At 34.1% G+C, this 15,980-nt stretch overlaps 1 protein-coding gene across 2 annotated transcripts in view; it reads right to left on the bottom strand.

Annotated features, from left to right (window-relative positions):
- SMCHD1 (structural maintenance of chromosomes flexible hinge domain containing 1) overlaps positions 1 to 15,980 on the bottom strand; it is a 152,894-nt gene that overhangs the window by 76,900 nt on the left and 60,014 nt on the right. For both annotated transcript variants that reach the window (XM_046025087.1, XM_046025086.1), the window contains exons 16-22: positions 15,161 to 15,243; positions 14,877 to 14,990; positions 10,751 to 10,828; positions 10,552 to 10,671; positions 7,910 to 8,054; positions 2,384 to 2,480; positions 960 to 1,032 (exon numbers count right to left, since the gene is read on the bottom strand). In XM_046025087.1, the coding sequence (XP_045881043.1) occupies positions 960 to 1,032; positions 2,384 to 2,480; positions 7,910 to 8,054; positions 10,552 to 10,671; positions 10,751 to 10,828; positions 14,877 to 14,990; positions 15,161 to 15,243 (710 nt within the window). The remainder of the gene's footprint in view (positions 1 to 959; positions 1,033 to 2,383; positions 2,481 to 7,909; positions 8,055 to 10,551; positions 10,672 to 10,750; positions 10,829 to 14,876; positions 14,991 to 15,160; positions 15,244 to 15,980) is intronic.

The raw sequence follows: 15,980 nt of genomic DNA on the forward strand, positions 1-15,980 counted from the left end.
CTAACCAAGCCATCCAGGTGCCCTAATAATTTTATTTGTATACTTCTACCATTGTGCTAATTTTGACATCTTTATCATTTTGTGCTTGAGGGAAACCAAAACAACTTGAATTTGTGAAAGGACATAGCTAGTATGTTTCTTTTCATTTAAAAACAGTATAAAAGGTCATATGTGGACAAAGGTATGATTATAGTATTATTAATAACAGAGCCAAAAGTGACATACCAACACTGTTGTATTTTATAAGTACATGCAGTTATCACTTTGCACAGTACTATATTAACGAGAACTCATGCATATTGGAACTGTGTTGTCCTCCATTCACTTACCACAGAATCTTGCAAAGTGAGGGTTTGCTTATATTAACTCATTCAATCCTCACAACAACTGTGAGAAAGTAGATATTATTTCATCGTACACATGAGGAAATGGAGGTATAGGACAAGTTTACCTAGCTCTCAAGTGTCAGAGCTTACATTCAAACCCAGAAGACAGAATATCAGAGTATATTCCTTGAACTTATATGACAGACTGCCTCTCTAATTAGCCAGCATTTCCTATGCTGTGTTACTTTAATGTAACTTCATTACGAAGTTGATAAGTCATTATCAAGTTAACAATATAAATGCATGAGAAACTTTTAAGATATGAAACATTTAGTTATACCAGAGAAGATAGTTATACCAGTTCTAATATAAGCCAAATTAGTGTATCTCTTAAGAGTTATTCCCAAATACATTCTCAAATTCCTATTTTTCTCCCGATTATTTTAGAACTTCACTAATGTCTTCCTATATATTTTCCTGTTTTTTCGATCAGTCATTTGTCAGTGCTTTATTTGACATTCAAATGTATTTTCAAGACTTATACCATAACCAAGCCAAAAACACTTCATTTTATATTTTATAATAAGAATATTATTTTATAGGTAAATTTAGGAATATTTCTTAAAATATTACCTGGTAGTAATCTAAGTTTTAAAATCTGTGTGTCTTCTTTTAAGCCCGGCAGAATAACCTTCAAATTAAAATTCTGTTGAAAAAAATTATTTTAATTAAATCCAAGTTCTAAATACCTCAGTAGTTTAACAACTCAATTCTGATTTATTTTTGCTTTTCATCCACATAATATTAAAGAAATCTATTCAGTAAATTTATACTGAGAAACAGGATCATTGATGGAAGAGAGATAGATGAAAATGACTCCTATTGCTTCTTTACAGATAATAGCCTCTTCAAATTCAAAAAGAATAACCTCTGAATAATCAGAATCAAGATGGCCATTATAAAAAATATGGCAAATAGTGAAGTATAAAATACCAAAAATCTAGAAATCTCTAAATGCACTGCGGGTGGTATTCTGGATTTGATCCTGGAATAGAAAACTAATCAGAAAAAAACTGCTGAAATGTGAATAAAGTCCATAGCATTGTTGATAGTATTGTACCAATGTTAATTTCTTACTTTGGATAAATACTTGGTAGTTATATAAGATGTTAATAGAGGAAGCTGTGTACAGAGTCTATGCAAACTCTCAATACTATCTACCTTTCCAACTCTTCTGTAAATATAAAGTTACTTCAAGAAAGTTTTTTTTTAAAATCTAGAAATCATTTTAGTTTTTTAGCAAGCTTATACTACTAAAGTCAAATTTCCTGAATTTCAAGTTCTTCTTCCAGGAAACTCTGAATTCAGAAAGATGTACAGAACTTGACTTTTAAATTGATTTCATTATAAAAGGCAGTGCAACATAGAGTACTTAAACTCACATGCTCTATTTTTAGTTAAATAACATTTTGATAGAAGAATTTTGAATATATCTTACAGGTTAATGGTGCAGTGAAGAAAAGTTATATATTACTTGTTATTTGTCATAATATTCCCTTTAGTCATGTAAATCTACTAGCTACTTTATATACCTGATTGAAAATCACCTTATTGGAATTTATATTTTTACCTTCGCTAACTTCATCCCCCAAAACACTTTCCTTTATCCAAATACCAAACCCAGTATATTCATAAATGTGAGCTAAAGTTTCTCGTACTTTTGTGTTCTAAAAACAATATTCAAAAATTTTTTAAAGTTGGAGAAAAAAAAGAAACCTAGTACTGGGTAACTGTTGTTAAATGACTCTGAATATGAAAAGACTGGAATGAAGATGAAGACACAAAAAATATTTAATTTATAAATGTTACAAAGTAGCGAACATGCTAGTATCCCCTAGAGATTTATGGTAAGTTTAGTGACATGATCCTGATTAATGAACCCCAACCCCATATTGTCATCGTGGTACAAAAATACGTCATCCAATTTTAAATTCTTCATTTCATTTTTACCATACAGGAAATAAGCATGTATTAAAACATTTATGTATAATGCTCACCTTGCCCTGACAAGAGTTTACAGGGCCCTTAGCTGTAACACCTCGAATCACACAATTCGGTCCTTTGGTTATTTCTTCATAATGTAAAGATAAACCACTGGAAAAAACAAATTATTTTTTAACTTTTTCCTTCATTACCTATAAATAAGTTGCAAATGTGTTACCTTCTCATATGCCATTCTCATGTTTAATTCATTTTTCTAATAAGATAGTATTTTAAAAAAAGAGAATAAATAATTCAATAGGAGCAAATTCCCAAGAACTTCTTTTACAAAGAAAAATGATCCATTAAGTGACAGCACTGTGCCAAACACTGTAAATGATAAATTAAATAAGATACAAGGCAGGAAATAATAAAATGCTAGACCATGTATACAGTTCAAGAAAAGGAAATATCCAAATAGGCCAGGTTTAGGGAGATCTTCAGACTTCGCCACGTATTTTTTTTTTTTTTTCAAATCTTTCTTCCAGTAAGATATTAGAGAGTTTCTGACACTTATTAAACTGAATAGCAATTTTATTAAAGTCCAACTAATCAAGTACAGCCTTATGATGTAAACTCATTAGAATATACACTAAGATTCCCTAATCTATTATTATGAGCAATTTCATTCCTAAATAGGCTTTGACTACATGGAGGTCATTACAGTGTAAACATTTTACCCCTGTCAAGGAGTGAGATGATTAGGAATAAAAGTAAAAGATACAGTATGGGGGAGAAAAAGCCAAATTTTTCTGAAGAATGGAATTTAAGTATTTGTAGGTATTATATGAATACATCATAAAAATTAAACGGCATGCCTTGTTTAAAAAAAGCTATGAATGATGTATAAGATAAAACAGAATCCCTGGGGAAAATGGACAATAAATACACACATCTGCTTTCACTATCTCTTACATCTCTAATTTAAGAACAAATGGATTTCTTTTATTTACTATTAAAGGCTAAGAATTAGAAGGAAAGGAAAAAGAGACAAGGACAACAAAACTTATCTGCTAGAAAACAGGATTTAGTAGTCCCCCAAGAAAACTGAACCCTAAAACAGGAAAGGAAAAAGCTGGAAATCAATCTATGGCCCAGAATTCCTATGCACCTCTCTGGTACTGGTGGTACTACATGCCTCTAGAAGTAGGGGCAAACAGAAAGGTGGAAAATAAGAATAATGAAAATCTGGATCTCCAGATCTCCCCTCTTGGCCTCTGGCAGCTGACTAGAAGATTAATCTCTGAAAAGGTTAAAGCAGAGAAAATCCAAACCAGGGAGTAGCAGACAAATTTAAAAATACGGTAAAATCCTAAAAAGAATAGAAGGGATAATCTTGAATGAATGCATATGGATGCTGAGACCTTCCCAGCCCTATTCCCGTCCCAACCTTGTTCCTGGACTGATTAGGAACCTGGACTGCCAAACTGTTCTCCATCAGGCAAGAAAATAAAATTATTTCCAAATAAATACTGGAGAAAACTGCCTAGCCCAAGAAAAAAGACCCTCCAATAAAGCATTACAGACATATATCATCCTGCAGTGAAGTTCAGTCAACAGCTTCTCCCACATTCTGAGTTTCCTTATCTGCATGTTAGCCATTCAGTCAGCCATTCAGGTGACCAAAAATTACCAGGTTTCTGAAGAGAGCAAAAAAAACTAACAAACAAAAAGCATCTAAGTTGGAGAAATAAAAATTTCCTGTGCATGTAAACTTTAAAAAAAAAAACAAAACACAAAAAACTACCACTTATCAGTGAAAAAGTGTATTACATTCATAAAACAAGAACAAGATCTACCAAAAAAAAAGTTCAGAAAACCAAGAAAAACACTTGGATATTAAAAACAGAGCAGCGAGGGGGTGCCTGGGTGGCTCAGTGAGTTAAAGCCTCTGCCTTCAGCTCTGGTCATGATCCCAGGGTCCTGGGATCGAGCCCCACATCGGGCTCTCTGCTCAGCAGGGAGCCTGCTTCCTCCTCTCTCTCTCTCTGCCTGCCTCTCTGCTTACTTGTGATCTCTGTCTGCCAAATAAATAAAATCTTAAAAAAAAAGAAAGAAACAAAGAGAGAAAACACTCCTTTAAAAAAAAAACAAACAAAAACAGAGCAGCAAGGAGAGATGCCTGGGAGGCACAGTCGGTTCAGTGACTGCCTTCAGCTCAGGTCAGGGCCAGGTCAGGGTCCAGGGATTGAGCTCCCCATAAGGTTCCTTGCTCAGCAGGGAGCCTGCTTCTCCCTCTGCCTGCTGCTCCCCCTGTTCGTGTGCACTCTTGCTGACAAATAAATAAATAAAATCTTAAAAAAATAAAATAGAGCAGCAAAGAAAAACTCAATGGAAAGGTTATAAAGATACAACTGAAAAAACCTGTCAGAAAGAAAAGCAGGAACACGAAAAGAAAAACAGAAAAATTAGGAAAATCAAAGAAGCACTTCAGAAGTTTCCGTGCCAAAAAATAAGGATCTCAGGAAGGACAAACAGTGATGGTGGAAAGTAGAGAATAAAATACTTCAAATAATGTAGAGATCTATGCAAATATTTATTACTATAAAATTTTGCATGCTAAAAATTAAAAGTAGATCCTATAAACTTCAGAGAGAAAACACAAAAATGAAAATTAATGAAAGTGATTTTAAATTTATCAGCAGAAATAGAAGCTAAAAAGCAAAAATGGAGGAATGCATTCGTAATTTTGAGGAAAGCAAAAATGGAACAATGCTTTCATAATTTTAAGGAAAATAGCGTTCAACTTTCAATTCAATCAAGTAGAACTGAGACATTTTTGGAGCAATAATTTTCTCTCACATGGACTCCTTCATAGGAACCTAGTCAAGGATGTGTTCAGCAAAAGGAGAGGAACATGGGATTCTTTCAAAAAACTGGAGATCTATGAAAAGTTAAATCCCAAATAAAATACGCCACATAACAGACTCACAACTAAGGAATATTTCTTTAGGGCCCTGAGAGCCATATCTCTTCATTGTAATCATCCAAAAATGTACAGCCCTATCTCCTAGTTTCCTGGGCCTAACTTCCAGTCAGCTGACTCCAAATTGCAAATCCCACAAGCAGTGATAATGACACTTAGCCATTTTATCTTTAAAACATGAATCTAATGAGTGCTAGCCATTCATCCATATAATGGAGTAAGATTTCCTTCAACCTTTGCAGTCTCTGTATTAGATTGCCCATGATAATCACATTCTGGTTTAATGTTTAGTCAATAGTAAAACTGTTTTCTTTCTCTTAAATTCTGAAGAAGTTTTCAAAGTTTAGGGTAGGTTTTGTTTTTATTTATTTCCCTAACACAAAAGACAGAGGGAATCCCCAGGATGAAGGTGAAGAAAGATCACAGAATGCCAACAACAACAAGCAAAAACAAAACAAACAAACAAACAAAAAAATCAGTACAAACTGTAGCATATCACAAGCTCCAAGGGAGAGGTTTCCAAAAATATGAAACTGATAGATTATCTATGCACTCAAAACATCTTGGGAAGAGACCAATTTGGCAGAGACTTTACAGGTTAATTTGTCATAAACTTAGCAAAAAAAAAGTGTAGTAGCAACAAAGTTATACAACAAAGCAACTAGTATTTACATAACTGCAATTAAGCAAGTTCTAAATACTGACCAACCCACAACATAACTTTTATCAAGGAACAGAGGAACAGGAAGGAAGATTACTTGCAACAGAAGTGGTATTAAGAGAATATGTAATTGTCTATAACCATTAAGTCAAGAGATAACACCTAAAACTGAAGAATGAAGAAACAGCAATGTAAAATTTAGATATATGGCAATAGTTACCAGTAGATTCAAGTAAGAAAGTCGAAAGGGGTTCTCTGAGAAGTGGACTGTGGGTGGGGTACAGAGGGCAGAAGGAGGAGAAACTTTTTTTTACAATAAGCCTTACCAAGCTACCTCTTTAAAGCTTTATGCATGAATGATTTTTTTAAATTCACATAACATTGAAAAACAAAAACAAAACAACAAAAAACTCCACTAAGAAAATGGTCTGTTGAAGACAAATTCACATGGCCATGCCACCAGGATTTTTTTTTAAGTTCAAAACCCAAAATATAAATATGTATGTGTGACAGAGACTTCTCCTGTAAGAATATCCTATCAGGGATAGGATGATGGAGTTATAATCAATAATAGGTGTCATAAAATGCACTAATATTTTTCCACTTGTGACTAGAAGGATTACTTCTAGGGTTTTATTTTTATTTTTTTTTTATTATTTTTTTAATGATTTATTTATTTGACAGATGGAGATCACAAGTGGGCAGAGAAGCAGGCAGAGAGAGAGGAAGGGAAGCAGGCTCTCCGCTGAGCAGAGAGCCTGATGTGGGACTCGATTCCAGGACCCTGGGACCATGACTTGAGCCAAAGGCAGAGGCTTAACCCACTGAGCCACCCAGGCACCTCTAGGGTTTTATTTTTAAATAAACACATTTAAGTGTTCACCTCTTGCATTACTCTTTAATATTCAAATGTATGCAACAGGTCAAAAGATAATCATTTTTTACAACTTAAGAGAACATAGAACTAAAAAACTCATTTTGAATATTTTTTATAACTATATATTGTTTTTCAAGAACTTAACCATGCTACAAATCTAACCACTAAAGTATCTCACTAATCTGTGAGCTTCTAGAAGACAAATACTATGTTCTTATTCACTTCTATATGTCTAGCTAGCAAATGCCTGGAATACAGCACATGATCAGATGATTAAGAGCGAACAATTACAATTGTTAGATTGTTGGACAGACCCTTTAAAAAAGAAAAAAAAAAAAGGGAGCAATTACAACATGAGAGGAAAAAGTACATAGATACAACAGAAGAAAACATACATAAAAAGTGGGCTCAAAATGACCAATGTGGCAGCTAATGCAAAAAAGAAACACTTAGCATTCACGCTCTTGAGAATGAGCAAGAATTTCCCCCAAGGCACCTTAAAAAGATTAAGGGGGAAATAGTGACCATCCTCAATCATATCACCGGACATACTATACTGTTAAGTTTCTGAGAGTTATTTCTTAACATAAGCCAACCACAATACTGTAAAGAACTATTAAACAAAGGTAAATTCTATGGAAAGACCCAAACTTCCATGGAAATCATAAACTTTATTGTTATGGTTTTAAAAACAAATAAATTGTATTACCAGGTTTAAAACCTATTAGAGTGAGCAGTACCACTAAGTTTAAGTAGCCATAACTTCACAGAGTACTGCCAAAAACAAAACAAACAAGCAAAAAAAAAAAACCAGAGTAAGACAGAATTATCAGTCTCACCTTAACAACTTTCACAGTAAATTCAGTCAAAACGTAAACTTCAGTGAAGCACTTTATATATGACACTGTAGTCACAAAGCATAGCTCGGGCTAAATAAATCCCCCAGATATTATGAAATACACGAAACACTTTAAATGATACATGTGAAGTTAAACACATATAAATAATTTAAGCTAAAAAAAAAGACTGAATGCTCAGTAAATATGAAAAGTCACATATAGGTTGATCCTTCAAATTACCTTGCTTCAAAAACTGGCTGAATATCACTTCCTAGTTGACTAGTATGACCAAATTCATCCTGAAATTCCAGAGGGATATTGAATGGGACTCCAACACGAAAAGGAGGATCCATAAGACCAAATGAAAACTTCTCTGGTTTACCCTCTTAACAAAAAAAAAAAGTAAACATGATAATCAAATTCATTATAGCTCAGAAACAGCCATATTTTATATATAGGAAACTAAACTATAATAAAGATGGCATTTTAAATCTTTAAAAAGCTATTATAAATCATATCTATAAGCCGCTTGGGAAAAGTTAGATCTTTATCTCACTATTCATAAAAGTAAAATTCCAGAGGTAGAAAAAAAAAATTTTTTACATTATGAAATTATTAGAATAAAAAGTTTTGCAACATTATCATAGGAAAAACTAAGGCAAAACACAATATCATCCCGCCCCCACCTTATCTGTGATTAATTGTAGTCCGGAGGCAGATGATCCTATTTCTGATATACTGTCAAAAGGTCAACTGTAGCCCAAAACTATGTTACCATTCCGAGGTCATTGACCTCACTTCATCTCACCACATGGGCATTTTACCACTTGGCATCATCACAAGAGTGAGTATAGTAGTACAATAAGATATTTTAAGAAAGAAAAAGATTGTATAGTGTTATAATTGTTCTATTTTATTGTTAATAATTTACTGTCCCTAATTTGTAAATTAAATTTCATTATAGGTATGCATATATAGAGAAAAACAGTATATACAGGATTTGGTACCATCTGCAGTTTCAAGAAAACCACTTGAACTGCAGAGGTCTTGTAACATATCCCCTGTATACAAGGTGGACTACTATACTCAAGAGCTACGAAAGAATATATTTGATAAAATTTAAAATATCTTATTGGTTAAAATACATAAAGTTAGAAGAGATGCTCCATAGGAGGAAATATATATAACATATGCAACAAGGGATTAAAATCCAGAATACATAAAAACCTTCTATAAACCAGCTATTCTTAAAGCATGGCCTCTAGTCAAAGAGTTTTATCCATCCCCTAAGAAATTGTTAAAAATGTGTATTCTAGGGCTCACTCAAACCCAGAAACTCTGGGAGTGATCCCCTCAGACTAGTGTCTTAAAAAGCTCTCCAGGTGATTAAGATAGAAAGTCGAATTTGAGAACCACAGCTTTAAACTATTAAAATGGGCACAGCAAATGAATAGGTTTTCACAGATGACATAGAGAGCCCAAGAAAGGTGAGAAGAGGTGCAAAATCTAATAATTGAATAATCTGACCACCACCCAGGATAAATACAGATGCTAGCCAGGAATGCGCACAAGGAAACCACAACTCTAATGGTCTGTTGGTGAGGATTCCCTGGTACCACCTTTTGGAAGAGCAAATATATTTAAAATGTTAAGGCATACACTTGTCACCTTGGCAATTCTACTTTTTATCCATCCTAGAGAATTTCTAGCACATGTACACAAAGCAGCATAAAATTTTTCCATATAGAAACATGGTTTATAATAGTGGTGTTTTCCTATTGAAGGAAAAATTCAATAGAAAGTGTAGTAGCATGTCATGTTAAAGTAATCTCCCGTAACACAGGAAAATAAGAGATGGAAAGTAGAAAAAAGAATATTAATATACCAGTCAAGATGTCCACTGTCTTAATACAAAATGATGTAGAAAACAGTAGGAAATCAAAGTAATTCAAGAAAATTTCTTAGAACTTAAAATTTCAGAAAGTAGAACAACAACAAAAAGATCCTCCAAACAGCTGGGCATCAGGGAAGAGGGAAGAATGGGGTGAAGGTGGTGGGCAGAGCAGCTCACACATGCAAATGTCAGGAAACAGAATAGCTTTAGGTGTTACCAGCAGCAAGAAAAGAAAATGATGTCGTCTTCAAAAATTTTAAAGAAATATGATTATGGGGGCGCCTGGGTGGCTCAGTGGTTTAAGCCGCTGCCTTCGGCTCAGGTCATGATCTCAGGGTCCTGGGATCGAGTCCCGCATCGGGCTCTCTGCTCAGCAGGGAGCCTGCTTCCCTCTCACTCTCTCTGCCTGCCTTTCTGCCTACTTATGATCTCTCTCTGCCAAATAAATAAATAAAATCTTTAAAAAAAAAAAAAAAGAAATAGGATTATGAATTTGCAATGACATGGACAAAGCTACCAATTATTATGCCAAGCAAAATAAATCAGAGAAAGACAATTACTGTATGATTTCACTCATGTGGAATCAAAGAAACAAAATAAACAGAGCAAAGGGGAAAAAAGAGACAAAGGCAAACCATGACAGACACTCAACTATAGAGAACAAACTGATGGTTACCAGAGGGGAGGGGGCAAGAGGATGGGTTAACTGGTAAGTAAGGAGTGCACTTGTGGTGAGCACCAGGAGATGTACAGAAGTGTTGAATCACTGTACTATACACCTGAAACTAATATTACACTACATATTAAAACTGCAATTTAAATAAAAACTTAAAGAAGAAATGTGATTATGAAGCAGAATCATAAAGCCATTATAAGATCATGATGATCACAACTGGCCAAACATATTTTATTGAATTACCTATCTATTCTCCCCTTATTTAAAATGCCACCTTCAGTATAATATGTAGGTATATAGTGTTTCACTTACCTTTAACAGAAAATTTAATTGCTTTTGATGGTAGTGGTCTTCCTGCATAAGTGTCTGCATTACTTTCATTCAATACAACTTGTAATTTCAATGTATAATTCCCCAACTTCTGAATATTTTCTGGACAAATTAAGAAGAAATTAAAAATCAAGTCAACATAATACTGATATAATTTTTAACTTTCAAAATAGTAACTCACCCATTTTTTTAAACCAGTAAGGCCATTTTCCTCCATGTTGACTAATATGTGAAATGATTTCTTTATTTCCATTTGAAGCTTAATAAAAGAAAAAAGAAATATTTATACCTTGAGAAACTCAATATACAACATGAATATGAAAGGTCACACTGGCATCAAATATCTTTATTTGTTGTACATTTTTAGAAATTGTTTTGAAACTTCATCAAAGGATTTAAAGCTATCCTATGCGCAAGTGAATTGCATAATGAAAATTATTCACTTGGTTCATTAAAATTCCTTTATTTCAATTCTCAAAAATGTTCCTGTAAATAAGATTCATTGGTACAAAATATTAGAGATAATTTTCTTTTGATATTTAAAATAAATTTCCTTAAGAGTTTCTAAGACTAAAATATCAGTTTATTTATATAGAATTGCTAAGATCTAATGACCTATTGTTATGTGAAAGAAGGAATAAAAACACACATATATATAAAATATGCTACCTTTTTTGTAAGGAAGAGTAAGAAATAATATAAATATATTTGTTCCTGCTCAGCATTATAGCAAGAAACACAGGAAAGATAAGCCAAAAACGAATAAATTTACTACCCAAACAGGGAGAAAGTAAACAGAGTAGACATAGAAGTAGACATAGAAGTAGACATAACTTCTCTGAAGGTTTATTTCTGACTTTGAAATTATATAAATGACTTAAAAATTGAAAAAGCAGAATTAAAATACAGCAATTCATAAACAAAACCAAAACATACATCAAGTTGCTGACAGAACCACATTAAAAAAGGATTATTTCAAGTGACTTTGTTTTATATAAATGTTTCTTTTAAAGAGAGGAAGAGGGAATTCAAACAGACTCTGCAATGAGCGGGGAGCTGAATATGGGGCCCAATCCCATGACCCCGAGATCAGGACATGAGCTAAAACCAAGAGTCAGATATTTAACCAACTGTGTCACCCAGGTTTTTTTATTATCAGTCAATAAATTCAGCACATCTGGATGATACGAGTCATGTTCATGGATTTTTTTTTTAAGATTTTATTTATTTATTTGACAGAGAGAGAGATCACAAGCAGGCAGAGAGGCAGGCAGAGAAAAAGAGGAAGCAGGCTCCCTGCCGAGCAGAGAGTCCAATGCAGGGATCAATCCCAGGACCTGAGATCATGACCTGAGCTGAAGGCAGAGGCCCCAACCCACTGAGCCATCCAGGTGTCCCATGTTCATGGATTATTAAGATGACTATAAATCCAACTCATCTACAGATGCAATATAATCCCTATCAAAACACAATACCACTTTTTGCAGAAATAGGAAACCCAGTACTAAATGTACTTGGAATCTTAAGGGACACAAACAGCCAAAACAATTCTAAATAAGAAAAACAAAGTTAGAGAACTCACATTTCCTTTCAAAGTTTACTACTTTATAGTAATCCAACAGTGCATTACTGGCATAAGAAGAGATATACAGAGAGCCTAGAAATAAACTCCTGAATGTATGGTCAAATGATTTTTGACAAGAATGCCTAGACTATTCAATGGAGAAAGAACACTGTTTCTGATTATTTGTGCTATGAAAACTGGATATCCACATGCAAAAGAAATTAATCTATATAAATTAAACACAAAATGGATCAAAGAACTTAACGTAAGAGGTAAAACGATAAAACTAATCTTAGACCAAAAAAAAAAAAAAAGCTTCCCAACACTGGATATGGCAATGACTTCTTGGATAGAATACTAAAGGCAAAGGCAACAAATGCAAAAACAGAAAAATTGGCGACACCTGGGTGGCTCAGTTGGTTGAGTGTCTGACTCTTGGTTTCAGCTCAGGTGGTGATCTCAGGGTCATGAGATCCACCGCTACATCAGACTATGCAGAGCCTGCTTGGGATTCTTTCCCTCTTCCTTTCCTCTCCTTCCCCTTCTGCCCACCCCCCCATATGTTCTCTCAAATAAAATCTTAAAAACACACACACACACACACACACACACACACAGAAAAATTGGACTACATCAGAATTAAATTTTCTACATCAAAAAACACCAACAGGTGAGAAGGCAGTCCACAGAATGAAAAGAAAGTATGTCCAAATTATATAGTATCTGATAAGGATTACCCAAGTATAAAGAACACCTACAACTCAACAACAATAAAAAACAATCCAATTAAATAATGAACAAAGGATATGAATAGACATTTTTCCAAAAAAGATATAGAGATGATCAATAAGCACATAAAAAGATGCTCAGTTTCACTCATCATTAGTGGAATGCAAATCAAAACCACAAAATATCACTTCACACCAATTAGGATGCCTTTTACCAAAAAAAACCCCAGAATACATGTTGGCAAGGATGTGAAGATACTGAAACACCTGTGCATTGCTGCCAGGGATGTAAAACAGTGCAGTCACTGTGAAAAACAGTTATGGAAGTTCCTCAAAAAGTTACACATAAGAATTACCATATGATCTAGCAACTCCACATCTGGGTATGTATCCAAAGGAATTGAAATCAGGGACTCAAACAGATATTTGCATACCAATGTTCACAGTGGCATTATTCACAATACCTACTAAAATAAAAGCAACCCAAGTGTCCATCAATGAATAAATGGAAACAAAATATGGTACACACATACGCTAGAATATGATTTCATGTATTTTACTACGATACCTAAAATAGTCATATTCATAGAGACAGAAAGTAGAACAATGATTACCAGGAGATTGTGGGGAAGGAGTGATGGGGAGTTATTACTACTGAGTTTTAGTCTGGGATGATAAAAAAGTTCTGGAGATGGGCAGTAGTTAACGGTTGCACAACAGTATAAATGTATTTAATGCCAATGAACTGTATATCTTACAATGGTTAAAATGATAAATTCATGTTATATATATTTTAACACAATAAAAAGTATTTTTGATTGGAAAAAAAACTATGAGGTAGGGGAGGCAGGAGAGTCAGAGTCACAGAGAGATTGGAGAATGCTACACTACTGACTTTGAAGATGGAGAAATGGGCCACAAGCCAAAAATATTGATTCTAGAATGTGGAAGAGGAAAGGCTGCCCTAAAGCCTCCAGAAGGAATACAATCCGGCTGACACTTTTTTTTTAAGATTTTATTTTATTTATTTATTTGACAGAAAGAGAGAGAGAGTGCCCAAGCAGGGGGAGCAGAAGAGAGAGAAAGAAAGAAAGAGAGAGAGAGAGAGAAGAGCCCAATTGCAGGACTCAATCCCAGCACCCTGGGATCATGACCTGAGTTGAAAGCAGATGCCTAACCAAATGACCAAGGTGCCCCCATCAATACTGCTGTCACTCTGATTTTAGTCAATGAAACCCATCCTGGATGTATGATCTACAGAGCTCTAATAAATATATGTTGTTCTAAGCAAACCCCAACCATACACAAAGTTGGAGAAGTACAATGTAGAGGGTGACAGAGGCCAAAAATACAAGTATTTCAATAAATTAAGTTAGCCAAACAGCCAAGGCTGAGACACCTAACAAATTTACACAAGCTGTAAATGATCACTGACTAGTTTTTAAATGTTGGAAATAAACATACACTGAATAAAATATTGTGTCTTTAAAATTCATGGATGAGACATACAAGTATATAATGATAGAACAGATTATTAAACATAAGAAGTAAAAATACTTTTAGGCAGTCAAGACAAAAACAACAAACAGGAAACAAGACGATTCAAATTAGGGAAATACAAGATGAGCAATACCCAGTTCTCTTCCACCAGGCCTCTAATTTAAACCAAGTATTTCTAGCCTATAGGTTCAGAGCCATAGCTTTTTTTTATTTATAATATATTTTGTGGATTATCTAATCTGAATTCCTATCTAGTACAAATTCCTATAAAAATATACACCATATCTTACTTTAGTCCACAGTTACCTACTTGGGAAAACTCAGACTAAAGTTAAAAAAAAAAAAACAAAAAAACAGAAAAATCATTAAAAAATTAGTCATAACACATTTGAAATTCTGAACTTAAATCTACTGTGTCTATCAGATTGCTAAATCAATAATTATATGAAGATATTAAAACCTGTATTATACATTTAAGAACAGTATTAAAGATCCAAATTAGTTTGCATACTTACAATGTAATATAACTTTGAGCTCAACCAGGAGTTTCTTTGACCCTCCATGACTTGTTCCTGGAAGCTTTTGCATTGCTTCCCCTTTTTTATTCAGTATTTCAATTCTTAATGCACCTATCAGTCCAAAATTTAAAATAAGAATGTCTTAGTTATACCCCCCAAAAAAGGGATGAGCCTGCTAGGTCTTAATACTGCATTTTAATTTGTCACGGTCTTTTACAAATTAAATACATAAAGCACATCAAAAGCATTTTTTCCGTATCAAGGGGGGGAAAAGAACATACCAATGGGGGTTCCAGCAGGTCTAATCTCATTTGGCAATAATTCATCTCCTTCAGGCCAAGTTACTGACAATCTATCAGGGAGCCTATTATGAAACAAGCACATTAATGTTTCATGAACTATGTTAATTATGGTCTTAATGAGATAAAGAGAAGTCACTGGAAACTTGAATATTTATTTCTGATATATTTTGAAAGGTTAAAGCTAAACTTTTACATGTTAATAATCTATAAATTTTTTCCTCCCTATTACTGTGGCTCCTGAAACAGTAATACAAAATCTCTTGGTATTAAGAGTCAGGAATTGTCAGGATTTGTCCATTTTTTGGTGGTTTTCTGCTCTTTTATAATATAAGTTACCTTTGGAAGAGAAGATGAACTTTTAAGAATAGAAGAATTATTAGTGAGATTCACTAAGAATCAAAATGACTGCATCATTAGCTATACCCGAGGTACAAACAGGGGTGCCTGAGCGAGCATATGCCTTCAGCTTGGGTCGTGATCCCGGGGTCCAGGAATTAGGCCCCGCATCAGGCTCCCTGCTCAGCGGGAAGCCTACCTCACCTTCTCCCACTTCTCCTGCTTGTGTTCCCTTTCTCACCGTGTCTCTCTCCGTCAAATAAATAAATAAAACCTCAAAAAATAAAAAAAAAGAGCTACAAAGAGTTTGTTTTTCTACTTTCCTTTACTTCTCTTATACTAATCCCCCCATCAATCTTTACCAATCTTAACCTCTCAACAGTTACTACAATTTTCTTCTAGTTGTACGTCAAACCAAGTTGTTTTCTAACATACCAGATTCATAGTGCCTCTAACAGTAACA

This window comes from Meles meles, chromosome 12, assembly GCF_922984935.1.
Source record: "Meles meles chromosome 12, mMelMel3.1 paternal haplotype, whole genome shotgun sequence".
Taxonomy (NCBI): Eukaryota; Metazoa; Chordata; class Mammalia; order Carnivora; family Mustelidae; genus Meles; species Meles meles.